The 18,542-nt window shown below is 44.6% G+C and overlaps 1 protein-coding gene across 1 annotated transcript in view; it reads left to right on the top strand.

The window, feature by feature from the left end:
- The window catches only part of INSC (INSC spindle orientation adaptor protein), a 168,199-nt gene extending 149,912 nt beyond the window's left edge, over window positions 1-18,287 (top strand). The window contains exons 10-13 of the mRNA XM_043973282.1: window positions 4,300-4,366; window positions 7,491-7,646; window positions 10,347-10,423; window positions 17,890-18,287. Coding sequence (XP_043829217.1) covers window positions 4,300-4,366; window positions 7,491-7,646; window positions 10,347-10,423; window positions 17,890-18,018 — 429 coding nt within the window. The 3' untranslated portion in view covers window positions 18,019-18,287. The remainder of the gene's footprint in view (window positions 1-4,299; window positions 4,367-7,490; window positions 7,647-10,346; window positions 10,424-17,889) is intronic.
- The last annotated feature ends 255 nt before the right edge of the window (window positions 18,288-18,542 follow it).

Here is an 18,542-nt window from a genome sequence, read left to right as displayed (position 1 = left end):
ATCTGTACGAGAGGGGTAAAACAGCACTTACTTTCTCAGGGCTATGGTGAAGATTGGGGAAATGCTTTGCAAACCTCAATGTGTGGTGTAAATGCTAATAGCTATGCTTCTGAAGCTTAAACACCACACCGTGATACCCAAGGCTGTTGATGCTGACTCTTGATCCCTAAGAACTCACAAAGTAACAAGAGAAAAAACTTGAAAAATTGCTTTGGCCTCCTCAGACTCATGCTCCTTAAAGCTATTTGCCACAGGGTGTTTAATGACCGGCTCTTCTGATCACAGTCACTCAGGCCACTAAATGCATGTCAGAACAGCTTCAAGGTCAGTTTCCTTGACTGACTAAATTTACCATGCCTACTGTCAGGTTCTCACTTTGTGACTCATGTGGCATGATGGGCTTTTTGTTGGTGGCACTGACTATGTGAATAAATGGGGCTATCACTGAAAGAAGGAGTCAGGGTAAGCCAGGAACCCCAGGCTAAAAGGCCGTCTGGTTCCTGGGTGGGAAAGATAATGAGGAACCAAACCCCAAACTCATGTCTAGCCAGATTTAATGCCTGTGAGGATTATTGGGAGTAGATGCTACAGAGCAGTATGGTGGGAAAAGTCCTGGAATTAGTCCGAATGGATCCCAGCTTTGCATCATACTAGTGATTAAACCTCAGACAAGTTGTTTAAAGTTCTCTGGACCTGTTTCCTCCTCTGTCAAACAAGGGGGGCCCAACTAGGTCCCTGCCAGTTCTAAACTTAATGAAGTATAGAAGTCACAGATCATAAGGAACAGAAGGGAATATGGTAGTCTCGCGAGTCCAACTATCATTGTGCAAGAGAGGAAACTGAGGTCCACATGGAGGAAGTAACTTGCCCAAGTCATGGAGCAATTTAGTGGCAGGACTGGAATTTGAATCCAGGCCTCTCTAGTCTAGTTGCCTGATTCCATGATGTTTCTATTTCACTCAATACTCCACAAGCCAGGTCAAAGTTCTGTATGTAGGAGGGAGTGGCTAGGATCAGGCTCCCACAAAGCTCTGGGCTGCAGGAATTGTTCGCTAGGACATATCCCACCCCATCTGATCATTCCATTTCCCACTGCTAACTGCCCCAAGAGTCAGCTGAGTAAACAGGCTGTGAACAGTACTGATGGGTCAGAAGGACAGTTTGCTGAGGGTCTGACAACAACACATGGAGATGTGTTGACCTCTGCCTTATGGGATCAATTAATGTCAGCCAGCAAGGATTTATTTAGCTCCTGATTGGAAGCTCATAGACTTCAAGGGGTCTGAGTTTCATTTTGTGTCCACTATTAGCAATGGGCTCTTTCCCAATCCTTTTCATTGTCTTTGCTTCCAGCCCATCTCTTTTCTGCTTGGCCCTTCGTTGATCACAAGGAAAAGTCAAAGCCTTCTCAGAGATGGGTCTAGGATGATGGCTTCCTGATGTCCCAGTTGCAAGCTGCAAAGGTGTTTCCAAGGCAGAAAAACAAAACTATGCATTTGAGAAGCAAAATCAAGGCAGGGAAAGAATGTATGGTTATTCAGACTGTGATAGACTGAATTCTCCACTTGGACATGGGGGTATGGTTTCTGCAAACAGGAAGTGACTTTCTTTAACAAGATATAATTTAATCTGACAAAATTCTCCAAGGCTGATAACACTCACCACCCAGTAGAACATGGAACTGCAAATGAAGTTTCCATTTTGAAAGAATCCATCACTATAAGCTGCTCACTCATTTGGTTTGCATGACAAAGGACTTTGGTTCATGGAGAAGATCCCTATCACACCTGGAGAGTGGAGGGCTTATGTGCAGTGAGGAAGTGGAGGCTGGGGGACATGAGTCACCTTGTTATTCTTAACAGCCTAGTGAGATCCAGATGAATGGGCACTGATCTTGGCCTTGGTAGTCAGCATTGTGTACCAGAGGGGATGGCGTGACATTTTCCTAGTGTTTCTTGTTCCTTCCCTAATAGGCTGCAAATGGATTGAAGTATCTAAGGATCCAATCACAAGCAGAGCTGGTTTGGTCAAAACATGGTACTTGCAGGTGTTTTCAAGGGGCAGGTGAGGTAGCTGTCCATAGCACAATCTGAAGTGGTAGACAGTGAGGTGGGGGTACAAGTCAGGATGACAGGTAGAAGAAGGAGGAAGAACAGAAGGGACTGGAGAGGGGGTAGCTGTCTTCAAGCATCTGATAGTGCAGTTTTAAACTTTTTTTTTTTTGTGGGGCAATGGGGGTTAAGTGACTTGCCCGGGGTCACACAGCTAGTAAGTGTCAAGTGTCTAAGGCTGGATTTGAACTCAGGTACTCCTGAATCCAGGGCTGGTGCTTTATCCACTGCACCACCTAGCCACCCCAGTTTTAAACTTTAATAGTTATTTAAGCTTTAAAAAATAAGAATGATGTAATAGCTACATAAGCTATTAAGGCTTCAAACTGCACTGAGACTTTGGGGACCCCCTATGTATCTTGGGGAAGAGGGGTTTGATTTGTTGTACTTGGCCCCAGGGGGCAGAACTGAGAGTTACTTAAAGGTAGATAGGTGGTATAGTAGATAAGACCTGAATTCAAATCCTCTTACTCAGATGTGTAATACAGGGCAAGTCCCTTAACCTCTCTCAACTTCAGTTTTCTAATCTGTGAAATAGAGATATATGTGTATGTATCTATATATGTATGTATGTATGTATATATGTATGTCTATCTATCTATCTATCTATCTATCTATCTATCTATCTATCTATCTATCTATCTATCTATCCACATACACACATGCCAGGGTTGTGAAGATTAAATAAGATCTCGTATGTAAAGCATTACATAAATGCCACCTATTATTTGTATTATTATTAATACCAACATGTTAAATTTAATTGTGTTGTTAATAATGAGAAGGAGAACTTGTCTGAGATCAGAAAAACCTGAGTTCAAATTTGGTCTCTGATACTTACTAGCTCTGTGACCCTGGGCAAATTACTTAACCCTGTTTGCCTCAGTTTCCTCATCTATAAAATGAGCTGAAGAAAGGAACAACAAACCCCTCTATTATCTCTGTCAAGAAAACCCCAAATGGCATCATGAAGAGTTGGCCGTGACTGAAATGAGTGAACATCAACAACTTCTTGGCTCCAGGCCCACCTAGCTGCCTCATGGAGCTTGGAGTCTGGTGAAGGGGATAGGACACAAACATAGGTAACAATAAATGCAGGATATGAGGTTTGAGAGTGAAGACTGTGAGATCAGAGAGGACTTCCTGTAGGTGGCGGCATTCAACTTGGATTTTAGAGACTTGGTAGGAACTCAGTAGGTGAAGAGAGGGAGAGAGGTATTCCAGGAATGAGAAGGAACCCCCCCCCCCAACATGGAGGTGGGAAAGAACAAGGCACTCTGGGCCAGGGGTACTCTTTAGTCCATTGTAACCCCTGGGGGAAACCTTCAGGGCTTATCTAATAGTTTCCATTATTCATCTTCAAGTCTAAGTTCAAATCCAATCTCTTACACTTACTAGCTGTGTGACCCTGGGAAAGCCACCTAACCTCTCTTTGCCTCAGTTTCCTTATTGGTTAGAATAAGGATAATAGTGGCACCTACCCCATAGGGTTGGTGTGAGGATCAAATGAGATAATAATTGTAAAGTGCTTAGCTCAGTGCCTGGCTCACAATAATGTTAGCTATTATCATTGTTATTGTTATTGTTATTATTAGTCACAGGCAAGGGAGCCAAGCAGCAGAGAGAGAAGTCTAGTCAACTGGACACCTTTCCGTGTATGTCTCTGTTTGTCTTGGATGTTTCCTTGGGACAGTTTGGAGCACTGGGCTGTGCTCTAAGCTGCCTGAGGTTTCAGGCACAGGGAGCATCCAAGGACTAGGCAATGATGTCATTGTGTTCTAAGGCAGTGACAGCTATATCTCTGATACTATCTTATGAATGAACCCTTTCCCAGTGTCCCAAGGCAGAGGTTATGGGGCTCTAGGAGTCATCAGTTAAGGGATGCTGATGTTGGGCTCTTTTCACTGTACCATGAACATAACACGTACATAAACTGTACCATGAAATAGGAGTTTACCTCCTTCTTAATAGATGGAAGCCTATCAATTGGATCTACTACATGGAAACCCATCATTGTGGAAATCCTGTGAGATGATGGAATCCCATGTTGACTGTAGTAAACATTTTTGTTAAATGTCTGGGCAAGTGGCAAACAGAGTCATATGTTAAATGAAAGATTAGAATCTTTCTTTGGGAAGGACTTTGGTATTATCTGGTTCCCTTTCTGAGCCAACGTTCTTTCTTCCAGATTGTGACAATACTGGCAAACATGTCTGTCCTGGAACAGTGTGCCTCAGACATCATACAGGAGGATGGTATGTATTTTCTGTCTGACTATGGCCCGGATGAGGGGGAGGGGCTGGTGGGTGTCTATGCTCTGGACTGAGGGCTGGGAAGGTAGGGCCCCTGTGTGCAGCCTTCCCCCAGAGGGATGTGGCTGGACCCAGAGAGGAATCTGGGGACCCAGGGCCAAAAGGAAGTCAAGGTTTTAAAGATGAATCAGCAGCTTGGAGGACCCAGGACCCATATTGATCCTATAAGTCAGAGCTACTTCCAAAAGCATCAACACGACAAGAACAGCTTTGTCTCTGGAACAAGAGTATCCTGAACAGTTGTGCCACCTTCCACTGCTTAGGTCAGGCCATGTCAGGAGGACTGTGAAACCCGTGGATGTACACAGGAGGATGATGGGCATGGGGAGAGGATGGAAACCATGCTGTATACAAAGTTGGGAGATGGAGTAGGAAAGGGCAACAAGGAGAAGCTGTTGAAGAAACCAGATTTGGAGTAAGAGGAAGTGGATTCAAATCCTGGCATTGATGCTTACCACTTGTGTGATGTGACCTTGGTCAACCCATTCCGTGGGTCTTATTTTTCTCATCTATGTGGTGAAGAGGTTAACTAGACCAGGGGTTCTTAAAACCTGTGTGTGTAAGAGTGAGTGTATGTGTGTGTGTGTGAAGGGCCACTTTGACAGTCAGGTAACACCAGAGATTCCTTGGGCACTGCAGAAATCCATGGACCTTTTTCTCTTAATAATGTCTTAAAATGCGTAAAATTAAATATATAGGATAACAAAGGAGCTGTGCTATGAGCTGGGGATGCAACTATCAAGAAGCAAGACAACCTCTTGTCCTCAAGGAGTTTACAGTTTGATGAGGAAGTCAACATATAAAGGAGAGCTAGAAGTGTGGAGGGGGCGGGGATACACATTGGGCAGTATGCAGGGAGAGGGTCAGGAAGGGATGTGGTATCCTGGTTTTGATCCAGATAAGCCCTAGGTCCCAGGGATGGGGGGAATGAGGATCAAGATAATGGCCAGAGTATCAGCAGTTATGGATTGGAAATGTCCAGGAAGATGCTAGCTGTGTGTTCCTAGGGGAGGAGGCCATTTAATAGATGATCTTCTCACTATTACATGAGGGGTTGGTGGCTTCAAAGGTCCCACCTAGCTCTAAATCTAAGATCCTAAACTTTTCATTCTTGTGCTATCGAAGCTTGGAGACATGGAGGGACGGCTGCTATCTGGGGTGGGGATAAGTACCCACAAGGCTTGTTCCCCTGATTCTCTTCTGTAGCCTCCCCTTTCCCTCCTCATGGCCCATTAGAATAGCATTTCAAAGTAACGGAGGATCACAGGATTCTAGCACAGGAAAGAACCTCAGACGGCAACCAGTTCAATCCCTACTCGATCAGCCATCCCCTCTGTAATGTCCCCACCGAGTGGTCAGCCTCTGCTCGAATAGCTCTAGCTTGAATTTGCCAGTCCACCGCTGCTGCGTGTGCCCCCATAAATCCCCTCCCACTTCATTGCTGGGTAAGGGAAGAGTGTGGAAATGTGTAAGTATACTTCTGCTTGAATACATCTAGCCCCTGCAGGAATACCTCCAGTGACAGGGAGATCACTCTTTGGCGAGGCAGTCCCATTCTATTTTGGAACAGTTTTAATTTTTAGGAGGTTTGTTGGCTCTTTGGCTTTTCAGCCAAAAGACTTTAACCTTGACTGTTAGCCCCAATATCACCATGGTTTATGTAGGTTGCTGGGCTCTTAGCCCATGAGGGTTTCTTAGAATTGGAGTAATATGACCTTGAAGGTCCAGGGAGCAGAAGAACCTCAATGGTCCCTGTCACACCACCTCAGAAAGATGACTTTTGCACTTGGCATAACTGCCAATCTGTGGGTGTGTCACCTCTGCAACCAGGCACAGTGTCTGAGGCAGGATTTGAACCCTGCTCCCAAGCCCAGTGGCTGTGTCTGCTCGGCTACACTGACTCAGATATGATTCCAGCTGGTGTCAGGACTCCCTCATTCCTCGCCCAGGGCTCTCTCCATTATCCTGTGCTCTCTCAAATGAGGACAGGACATGAGAGGCGCTCAGTAAAGCTTATTTAATTGAATTAGGCAGCTCTCTAACAGGAAGAGCTCTGGGCTTTCTTCGTGCTGTGGAAGACGGAAGAAGAGCAGGGGACCTGCTTTCTACCCTCAAAGGGCTTTAGTGATCTCATTAGGAAGGCATGATTCACACGCCTGAAATAGATGGGTCATAACATAAGACGTAGGTGCCAGGATGAACAGTCTCAGAAGAAACGAGCTGGGAGGCAGGAGCTCTAGCCCCCACTCAGTGTGACCTTAGCCAAGCTCCTCCCTCTCTCTCTGCCCTTAATGTCCTCATCTGTAAAATGGGAGGAAGGGTTTCGGCTAGATTGTTTCTAAGATCCTTGACAACTCTAAATTCTGTGGCTTCATTACATACAACGTTGTAGGAAGTGAGAGAAAGGGGTGATACCAATGCCTGGGAGATCATGGAAGGCTTCTTGGAAGGGGCGACATTTGACCTGAGCATAAAAGGATGTGGAAGATTTTTTTATTATTATTTTTTGGTTGAGGAAACCACAGAGGCAAAGATCAAGTGCAAGAAGAAAGAGAGGGATCGCAAATTTAGAACTAGAAGGGCCCTCAGAGTCCATCTAGTTCAGCCCATTTATTTATTTTTATTTATTTCTTTGGCAAGGCAATTAGGGTTAAGTGACTTGCCCAGGGTCACACAGCTAGTAAGTGTCAAGTGTCTGAGATTGGATTTGAACTCAGGTACTACTGACTCCAGGGCCAGTGCTCTATCCACTGTGCCATCCAGCTGCCCCTCAGCCCATTTATCTTACACAAAAGGAAACTGAGGCTTGGGGAGATTATGCCCAGGTAGTAGGTCCTCTTACTCCAGGCAGGGCTTTTTCTACTGTTCATGAGGAAGGTGTGTTGTTTCTCCTAGAAAAGAGCCTGGTCCTCCCTACCCCTGGCCCTTGTCAAGAGAAATGACTGGGTGCAATCGGCGGGGTTCTGAGTGAGAGATGAATGGATGGTGGTTCCCCTGTACCCCGCCCCCTGCACCAGAGCATTGGCTCCCGGGTTCCCTCTCAGCTCTGTCCCCGCTTCCGTCCTAGGGCTGCAGCTCCTCGTGGGGATGCTGTCTGAGAAGCCGCTGTCGGGGAGCCCGGCCGAGGTGGCTGCCTGCGAGAGGGTTCAGCAGAAAGCGGCCGTGACGCTCACTCGCCTCAGCAGGGACACGGATGTGGCCCGAGAGGCCATACGGCTTGGGTGTAAATTGGGGCCTTGGCTGGGGGGTTTGTAAGCCGGGAGTCTGTGCGTCAATTGCATGCGTGGTGGTGGTGGTGGGGGGGGGCGGGGTGGTTCGAAGCTGAAAAGTTCTAAAAGTTCGACGCTACAGACAGGGAGGATTTTAGTGTTTCTCCTTTCAAGGCAGGGACAGGAGGATATTCAGGGCCCCAGAATCATGTCATGTGTCCACTAAGGGATTTGGACTGGGACTAACCTAGGGACAGGGACGGAGGATTACAGGATCCCAGAATCTCAGAACTAGGAGATCATCTCGCCTAGCTTCTCATTTTATAGATGGCGCTGCTGGGGCCCAAAGAGAGGAAGGGACTTGTCTAAAGTTACACAATGAGCTAGTGGCAAGCTTGGCATGAGGACCAGGTTTCCTGACTCCCAATCCCAAGCTTTTCACACTATACAAGGCTTTGTTCTTCAGACATTTTTCCATCTTGTCCAGCTCTCCCATGACCCCATAGGGGGTTTTCTTGGCAAAGACACTAGAGTAGTTTGCCATTTCCTTCTCCAGCTCATTTTACAGATGAGAAAACTGAAGCCAACAGGGTGAAATGACTTGCCCAAGGTCACACAGATTTACTAGCTGTGTCTCAGGCCAGATTTGAACTCATGAAGATAAATCTTTCTGTTTCCCTAGCTATGTACCACCTAGCCATCACACTGCCCATCTCTATTTTATCCCACAAAATTTCCACCTTATATAAGGATTGATTTGAGGCTCTGTCCTTGGTGTTATATGTTAAGGTTCTTTGCCTTCCAAAGAGGAGTCTTTCCAGTCTGAGTAGAGATCATAAAGATTCATAGGCAGAATCACTGTAAATCAGAGCACCATTCCCCATTCCCTGCCCTCCACCAGTCAAATTCTCTGTTTTTTCCATAAATAGTTTAGGTTAAATGGATGCTGATGCTTTTGTGTTGGAAAGTCCTTTTTCAGAGCTAATCTCCATCCCTCCTGCTTCAGGTTTAACTCAGTTACTTGTCAGGAGATGGTGAGCCATCTCACATACAGGGTTGGGATTTACATGAAATTGTTACTTGGGTATGACTTCTCCCTCAAGTGGAGGGAGCAGTAGTCTGCTGGCCTCCCTGTGAATTGAAAGACTCAGGGACAAAGTGTTGGTCATTCAACATCATCCATCCACTATTTACTATGTACAGTACATATGTAAGGAAATGTATTCCTTATATATTTAAGGAAAAACGCCCTTGTGTACTCAAGGACTAGTAGATAATGTGGTATAGAGGTAGAAGAATTCCTGGACTGGGAGTCAGGAAACCTGGGTCCCTTCTGGTCCTTCTTTTGTTACTTGTTGGCTGTGTGACCTTGGGCAAATTCCTCCTCCTTTCTAGGCCTCAGTCTCTCCAATTTTTAAATTGTGAAGGTTGGAGTGGGTGATCCTTAAGTATCCATCTCATTTTAACAGTTCATAAATCTACTGTATTCCTTGTAATTTCATTAATGAATACAGGGGAAAGGGCACTGGCTTTGTAGGTCAGTAGTCATTTGGACAGTTAGGTGGTACAGTGGATAAATCTCCAGGTCTGTAGTTAGGAAGACATGTGTTCAAATCCACATTTAGATGTTTACTAGCTGTGTGACTCTGGCAAGTCACTTGACTATTGGTTGCCTCAGTTTCCTCATTTGTAAAATGGGGATAATAATAGTACCTACTTCCCAGGATTGTTGTGAGGATCAAATGTGATAATATTTGTAAAGTGCTTAGCACAGTGCATGGGCCCATAGTAGGTGCAATAAAAATGTAAGCTACAATAATAATAATTATTATCATTGTTAATATCGTTAGTCAGAAGACTTGGGTTTGCATCCCAAGTCAGTCTCTTATGATTATGTAACCCTAGAAAGTCCCTTCCCCTCTGTACATTTTTGTTTTGTCATATATCAAATGACTTAAGAATTTACAGCTGAAAGGGACCTCAGAGATCAGCTATTCTATTCCCTTCCCTTGATAGCTGAGGAAGGTGACACGTCTGGGATGAGGTGAGTGATGGAAGTTACCTGGGGGGTTGAATGGCCAAGGCAGTAGAAGAATCTAGACTCCCAGTCTAGTCAAATGTCAAATGAGGAGGGCTGGATTGGATCTAGGATCTTAACCTTTTTGTGTGTTGGGACACTTTGGCAGTGTTTCATGAAGACCCCCTTCTCAGAAGCATGCTTTTTGAATCATACAAGACCTAGAATTACAAAGGAAATCAATTAGATGGGAAATACAGTTATCAAAATATATTTTTAAAAACCACCCAACTTCCTTACCTCTCATAAAGAACCCCATGGATTAGATGATTTCTTTTTAATTTTTTTAAAACTTTCTTTTATTTTTAAGATATGGAATGACGCAAACCTTTCCATAAAATTGTCTCATAAAATCCAACGGTATCTGAGGTCCCTTCTTCCATCATTGACACCCTGTGGGGCCACGATTGTATATCTAACTGGTCCTAGGTTTCTGGAGAGGGCTTGGGGTGGGCACTGCTACAGATCTCTTGCCCAGCTTAATTACCAGCTCAGCTCCCCCTTCCACAGAACCCCACAGAGAGCATGGCTTCTCCTGGAGGTTCTCCAGAGACATTGGTGGGAGAACAGACCATGTGGGGCTGGTCAAAAGGAATACAACCATCCTTTGGGCTTCACAGGTGTCTTGTGATTGCAGGTATGCCTCGGCTCACAGAACTTTGCTGGGTGCCTGCTGAGAGGAATAATAGTGACTCCGTGCTTGTGGCATGTCTGGTGAGTTTCCAGCCTTCAGATTCTCATCCTCCCCCTCCTGCTCAGAGGATGCACCTTGGGCAAAGTCCTTGGTCTCAGTATCCCTCCCCTGTAAAACTCAAGAGTTAGACTGGGGGCAGCTAGGTGGCGCAGTGGATAAAGCATCGGCCCTGGATTCAGGAGTACCTGAGTTCAAATCCGGCCTCAGACACTTGACACTTACTAGCTGTGTGACCCTGGGCAAGTCACTTAACCCCCATTGCCCCGCAAAAAAAAAAAAAAAAAGAAAAAAAAAGAGTTAGACTGGATGACCTTTAAACTTCCCTCTAATTCTATACCCCTCTTCCTGTTTACAGTCGGGCTTTCAAACTGAGACTCAGCATGTCTGGGATCTATCTCAGAGACCCCAGGGATAGGGAGTGGATAAGGAAGTGTGAAGACCTGAGTTCAAATCCTACCCCATTTGCTTACTACCTATGTGACTCTGGGTATATGAGTTGATTTGCCCTCAACCTCAGTTTTCTCATTGGTAAAATAAAGATGATACTAACACCTGCATCATAGGGTTGTTGTGAAGATCACATGAGCCAATGTTCATAAAATGCTTTGCAAGCCTTAAAGCTCTGGATAAATATCAGCTAATATTAGCTCCAGTTCTGCTACCAGGAAAGTCATAGCCCTTCCTTAGTTCTGTTTCCTCAATGCCAAAAGGAGAGGTTTAGTCTAGTTGCTTTTGAAGGTTCCTCCTAGTTCTGGCATTCTGAGACTCTGGACATTCTGGTGATCTGATCCATGTCCACTGAGGCCCAGAAGAAGGTTTGTCTTTTTGTCCTCTACCCGGGGTGTTGGAGCCTCCCAGCAGGATGCTTCTTGGGGAGGGAGGCCCCTGGGGTGTCTTGCTTTTGGGGGGATATTGATTTCTTCTCTCTTAGAGAAATGTTCATCTGTGTTCCCTGGAGCCCCTTCCTTTCAGGGTGCCCTGGCCAATTATCCCACCAGGCAAAGCACTTCCAGCAGGAACTGCCTGGAGCCGGTATGAGAAAAGATGAGTTCTTCCAGTCTGGAGAAAGGGCCAGGCATCCTGTTTCCAGTTTCCCCCTTTCAACCCAGACTCATGTTCCTTTTAGACAAAAATTTTAGTTTTAGTTTTGTTTTTTAAATAACCTTCATTTTCAAATATACAATTTCCTTTGCACCACTTCCCACCCTTTGCTTATCTGGAGGGTCATGCCTTGAAACAAAGAATAAAAAAGAACAAGGAAAAAGATAGGTAAGCAAAAACTCAGCTCAAAAACATTGAGTTGAATCTGACAGAATAGGTGATATCCCATACTCATACTCTCCCACCTCCACAAAGAAGGGAGTGAAGATATATTTTCTCACCTCTTCTCCAAAGGCAGTCTTGGTCATTATAATTAATCAGGGTTTGGGTTTTTTTTCTATTTATGTTGCTGTAGTCATTGTATATATTATCTTCCTGGTTCTGATTGCTTCACTCTGCATCTACTCATATAAGTCTTCCTATACTTCTCTGAGATCAATTTTATATAGTACAGCAGTATTTCACTTATATTTATCTATCACAATTTGTTCAGCCCTTCCCTACTCAGTGGGCATTGACTTTATTTCTAGTTCTTTGCTATTACAAGTAGTGTTGCTGTAGATATTTTGGTGTTATAGGGCCCTTTTCATCCAAGGGGGATGTTCCTAAGGAAGGATTTTGATCATACCTCCTCAATAGAATAACTGAATCTCAGAGTTAGGTAGTGTTTCAGAGAACTTCTAGCCTTGCCCATTTTCTAAATAGGAATTCCCTCCTGGTTTCCACTTGAAGGTCTTCAGGGATACTTTTCCCAAGGCAATGAACTGTACTTTTGCATAGTTATAATTATTAAAAAGATTTTTTTCCATTTGTCTATGCATTAATTTACATCTCTGCAACATGTGCTAATGGTTATTAGTGTGGCCAAATAGAACACAACTAGTCCCTCTTCCATATGATAATTCATCACTTACCTTAAAGAAGCTGTCATGCCCAGACTTCCTAAGTTTTCCATTCTCCAGACAAAACATTACCATTTCCTTCAATGACAAAACATCTTCCTATAGGATGTTCTCTTGCTCCTTTCACAGCTTGGTTGTTGGAGTCTCTGATCAGGCTCCATTGTCTTTCATAAAATAAGGTGCCTAGAAGTGAATACAGAACTCTGGACCATAGAAATATGGAGCTGGAAGGCACCACAGATCCCATTGAGCCCAACCCCTTCATTTTATAGATGATGAACTTGAGGTCTTGAAAGGTTAATTATTGACTTATCTGAGGCCTTACAGGTATGACAGTGCCATTCCCCTGTCCAAAAAATCTCAGTGATTCCTTATGTCATTCCAGGATAAAGTACAAGCCATTTAGTCTGGCATTTAGGATCTTCCATAATCTGGTTCCAAGATCCCTTTGGAGCCATTCCCTACCTACATTTATGCAGGTCATTTCCATGCTTGAAGTGTGCTTTCTTCTCATTTCTTCCTCTTAAAAACCCATGTCTTCCTTTAAGGATTGTCTCAAGTGCCTACTCTTCTGTGAAACCATCCTTGTCCTCCCAGTGGTGAATGATCTCTCACTTCTCAAATTACCTTCTCTGTACTTAAGTGTTCCTGTTGTATCCATTCTGGAATGGAACCTCCTTGAGGACAGCTGTGGTGTCTTTTTCATATTTGTATCCCTAGCACCTGGCACAGTTTATTTCCCATGGAGGGTGCTTAATAAGTGCTTTTTTGAGTTCTTAGAACAAGAGGATTATTAATGTAGGGCTGGAAGGGAATCTCTAGGTCATCCCTCAGAGGCCCAGGGAGCTTGCACACAGATAGTATGCATCAAAGAAAGTATTTGAGTCAGTCGTGATTTGCCTTATGACTCATTCATTTCTGAAACAGGTCTCTTTGCTTTCCTGACTTCATGTTATTTTGTGCCATTTTTTTTTCTCCTTAGAAATTCCTTAACTCTTTCCTTCCCCTCCCTTTCCCTCATCACCTTTTGGAATCAGTTTGGGACTGTGAAAAAAGTATAGGGCAGAGGAGTCAGGAGGCCTGGGTGGATATAGGATTTGTTGGTCCTAGTTTCCTCATGTGTGTTCTGCTCCTCTCCTGGCACTTGGCACATTCTCTCATGTAAGCTTCTTGAAGGCAGGGAGGGACTGTTTCATTGTTGTCCTTGTATCTTCAGCATCTAGCACAGTGCCTGGCATATAGCAGGCATTTAATAAAGGCTTGATGTTTGGTCGATGGATTGAAAGAGTCTTGGAGAGAGGAAATAAAGGCTTGGATTAAGATGAGGGCTGCCAGTTCTCTTGAAGCTACCTTGTTCAAGTGCCCTTTATATCCCCAGACCAATCTAATTATGGGCTCATTAAGGCACTTCAAGGGGAGCCTGAGTCAGGTCCACTCTTGTAGAAATGATTTTATCATGGCTCCCCCTTCCGTGGGCTGTGACTTTGTACTCCATTGCTAATCTTCCCTACTGCTATTCTCATGTCAACTTGCAGCTTGGGTGAGTGTCCCTTTAAATCCTTCTCTATGCTTCTCTCTAAACCTAGCTTTGTCTACTCTTCCAACTCAACCGATGGGTATTCAGATTCACCCTCTATGCCTCTTACCTATCTCCCTTCTTCCCACTTGTGGTGGTGTTGTTGGTAGGGCACTGAGGTATCTTTCTTCTTTGCTGTTGTACCCTATCTTCTGAATTACTATTTGCCTAATGTCTTGTATGTTTTAGGTTAGGGATTGAGTCTTTTAAAAGCATTGACATCTTTTGTTTTTACTCCATCTACATTTCCCAATCTATCCCTCCCTTCCTCCTCCTGGAGAGCCATCCCCTATAAAAAGAAATCAAAAGTAACCAATGTATTAAATGAGTCTCACATTATATGAAGTATTCAATAACTATGGTCCTATAACTGTGGCCTCTGTCAAGAAGGCAAGGACATGCTGTATCATATATCTTTGGAGAGAATGAGTCTTGATCACCATCATGCACCCTCAGCACTTAGAACAGAGGCTTTGACCATTGGGGATGCTTAGTAAGTGTTGTTGAGGGGATGAGCGAATGGTGGTGGTGGTGGGGGGGTGACCAGTGGAGGGGGGAGCCAGACTTCCCCACTGGTAAAACACAGCTGGAAGCCAATGGGGGAGTGGGATTAACCTATGGCTTGGCTTAGCCAGGGGCTCTGTCTTGCTTGCTATACCCTTTCTTCTGTTTTTCCTCTCTGAAATTTATCTTCAGAGTTTTCAAATATCACCTCCCTTAGCCAGGTTGAGTAACGTCACCTTGCACAGACTAGATTGATTTTTCTTAATGAAGACTGCCCTGGGTGACTGATGGTGCAGTTCAATACCTTGGTATTTTCAGCCTGAGAATCAGAGCCATCAGTGACATGCTTTTAGCTCCTCAGACGTCAGAAGAGAAAATCTCTTGAATGTCAAGTGGCTGGGTGTTAGGGGGGTTGGATTTCAGCTAGCTTTGAGGCTAAGTCTGAGATTGGATTGTGTGTATGTGTGTGTGTGTGTGTGTGTGTGTGTGTGTGTGTGTGTGTGTGTGTGTGTACTCTCTCCACCCACTTGAATTGAAGATTCTAGCTCTGTCGCCCACTTCTGGGTCTCTAGGGCTGGGTTCTCTTTGTCTCCGTCTCTCTCTCCATCTCTCTCTCTGTCTCTCTGTCTCTGTCTCTCTGTCTCTTTCTCTCTCTGTGTCTCCTCTGTCTCTCTGTCACTTTCTCCCTCTTCCTCTCTCCCTCTCCTCCTTTCCTTTTCCCTTTCCTTCTCTCTCTCTGTCTCTGTTTCTCTTTCCTTATTCCTCTCTCCCTTTCCCCCTTTTCTTCTCCCTCTCCCCATCTGTCCATCTGTCCAGACACCCATCCATCTGTCTGTCTGTCTGTCTGTCCTCCTCCCTCTAATAGGGCTATAGTACCAGATGAATCCTTTTGAATGTGCTCAGGGGCACAGGGTGGTTAGTATTGGTAGTGGGGTTTTTTTTGGAGGTGGGGAAGAGGGAAATGTTTCCCATTAAAAAAAACAACACCCTGGCCTTTGGTTCCATCATTTCTACCCACTCTTAGGTGTACCACCTTATCCCCTACCCCATGTCAACCTTTTAGCCAAACTGGACTGTTGTCTGCTCTACAGTCTTGGCCTTCTTCTCCTTCTTCCCCCTGCCCCATTTATTCCATCAGGCCATCCTCCATGCCTGGAAGGCACCCTTGCATCCCCTAGACCACTGTGCCTAGATCTCTCTTTTGTTCCCTTTACATCCTCCCTTGCAGAGTCCTCCTCTGTGGCCATGTGGATGCTTCATTAATATTTACCAGGTTGGACTAGCATACCTCTGAGGGATGAAAGCAGGTGAAGAGAAGGCAATTGACCCTATTTTCCAGATGAGTAAGATGAGGCACAGTGATGTGAAGAGACTTGGTTTCTGCCACACTGGTGGAAGCACCGGGATGCAGACCCAGGTCTCCTGACTCAAGGTTCAGGGTTACTCCCCTCCCCCATGCCAGGCTGACTTTTCAGATCCCTCATGGGATCACTGTGAGGATCAAGTGTGATCAAGTGCTTTGCTTCCCTGTGGTCCGGTGATTCTGTTTTCTCAGCATGTATGTCCACCATGCTGTCTGACTCAGGCTGAGGAGGAGAGCTGCCTCCAACACCCACCTGGCCTTTTTTTTGCCAGGCACCCATCTTTTGGGACCTTTCTGGCTACTCTCCACAGAAACCATTTTGGTTCCTTTTCTCCTGCCTCAGTCCCCTTTACTCAAGACATTGCAATCATCAAATGTTTATTAACTGGCCTTCTGGGGTTTGAACACTGATCTAGACTCTGGAGAATATGCATGGAGCACAGGTAGAGAAATAACTTGTGTGCAGCTATAATACACAGTGTGTGACAGGCTAAGTTCATTAAGAGAGGTTCAAAACTAACTACTGTGTTTGGTCTGAGGTCATAAATATCTGTAGGAATGAAGAAGTGCTTCATGGAGGAGGTGCTTTTGATTTGGGCTTTAAAGGATGGGCAAGAATTCAACCAGGGGATGGATAGCAGTTCAAATGGATGCAGCCTTTTAAGGTTTATAAAATACCTTCCTTGAAATAATTCTGTGTGGTAGATGATGCAAGTAATCTATCCACCCATCCACCCATCCATACATGCATCATCCATTCATCCACCCACTCATCTATCCATCCACCCATCTACCCATCCATATATCCATACATGCATTCATCCACTCATGCATCTACCCACTGATCCATCCACCCACTTATCCATTCATCCATCCATCCATTCATAAATTCATCCATCCATCCATCCACCCACTTGTATTACTTTGTGTCAGGCACTGTACTAAGTGCTGGGGACAAAAGTATTAGTATCCCCATTTTATAGAGGAGCAAACTGAGGCCTGGTGAGATGCTTCACCCAAGGTTTCCCAGCTAGTTGGTGTCAGAACCAGGACTCAAAGTCAGGTCTCCTGACTCAAAGGCCAGTGTTCTTTCCACAGTTCCAGGGCTGACCAGGCCACTCCTGGGCTCAGCAAATTTCAGTCACTCCTTATTGCTATAATGAAATACAAGGTCATCTGGTTGGCTTTCAAAGCTCTTCATAATCTTGCTCCAATTTAACTTGCAAAAATATTCAGATGTTTCTCCCCTTGATAGACACTGCATAGCAGCCAGATTGAGTTATTTGCTCTTCCCCATACATGACATCTCAACTCTCATCTCCATGAGAGGCTCCTCCTTTTCACCTCTGCCTCATAGGACCTCTGGCTTCCTTCAAAGTACAGTTCAGGTCCTCACTCCTAAAGGTCTTTCCTCATCTCCTCCTCAGTTGTGGATACTTCTCACCCCACTTAAATAATTTGGTTTTATTTTGTTGTTTAGTCATTTTTGATTGTGTTTGACTCTTTGTGACCCCATTCAGTTGTGTGTGTGTGTGTGTGTGTGTTTTGAGTGGTTTTTCCATTTCCTTCTCCAGCTCATTTTGTAGATGAGGAAACTGAGGCAGAGTTAAGTGACTTACCCAGGGTCAAAGAGCTAGTGTTTGAGGCCATATTTAAAATCATGAAGATGAGTCTTTCTAACTCCTGGCCTGGTACACTATGGCACCACCTAGATGCCCTGCATTTGTATACATCTTATTTTTACTTTTGTACATGCAGTTTCCCCCAGTAAAATATAAATCGCTTGAGAGCAGGGGATTGTTTTGTTTTTGTCTTTTGTATTTCCCAGCACTTGGTCCAGTGCCTGGCACACAGTAGGCATAGAATAAATACATGTTGAATTGAATTAAAACCCATTGTCCCTTCTAGCTGGGTTAACCCAGGAGTCTGGGATGCTTAAGGCAATTATGAGAAATAATTCAAGGGAATGGGCACTTAGTTGGTTCCAACCATATCTCTGCCTCACCAACCTTGATTTTTTTTTCTTTACTTTTCTGTAAGGCTGCCTTACGCACCCTAGCAGCAGTCTGCCCAGAAGGCCTCCAGGACACCGATTTCCAACAACTCGTCAAGCCTAGACTGGTGGATTCCTTCCTCCTGTGTGCGAACATGGAAGAGAGCTTTGTATGAGAAGGGAAGAAGGAAATGAGGAAGAGGAACCAACCAGCCATGCTCCCAACCCACCTCCAAACACCTGCCCCTCCCCCCCAATCACATCCATATCCACAAATGTTCTGCTCTAGCTCCCAGCTTACTATTTATACTAACTTATTACCTGACTAGGAGGTTGATGGGTTAAGTCGATAGATAACAGAACAGGACACCCACCTTGGACCTCTGCAGTATTTTTTTTTTAAACTTCTATTACTTTTTGGTTGAAGATATTGAAATGTTTAATAGGCTAGAAAGGATAATGGATGATTTCACTTTATTTTGCAATTGTGATATTTACAATGTAATCTTGCCACATTTTTTTATACTGTAGATCTTGAGTAATTTTGCTGCCTGATAGTTCTGTAGCTTGTTGTACTCTTTCTAAAATCGCAGTCATTGTTTAGACTAAATTAAATACAAAGACAGAGTGTTCTGGAGGTAGGTGTGTATGTGTGTGTGTGTGTGGGGGGGCAGATTCCTCTCCTCCCTCCAAATGGAAT

The sequence above is a fragment of the Dromiciops gliroides genome, chromosome 6 (genome assembly GCF_019393635.1).
Source record: "Dromiciops gliroides isolate mDroGli1 chromosome 6, mDroGli1.pri, whole genome shotgun sequence".
Lineage (NCBI taxonomy): Eukaryota > Metazoa > Chordata > Mammalia > Microbiotheria > Microbiotheriidae > Dromiciops > Dromiciops gliroides.
Note: the sequence above shows the minus strand (reverse complement) of the source record. Positions and strands in the feature narration are given on the sequence as shown.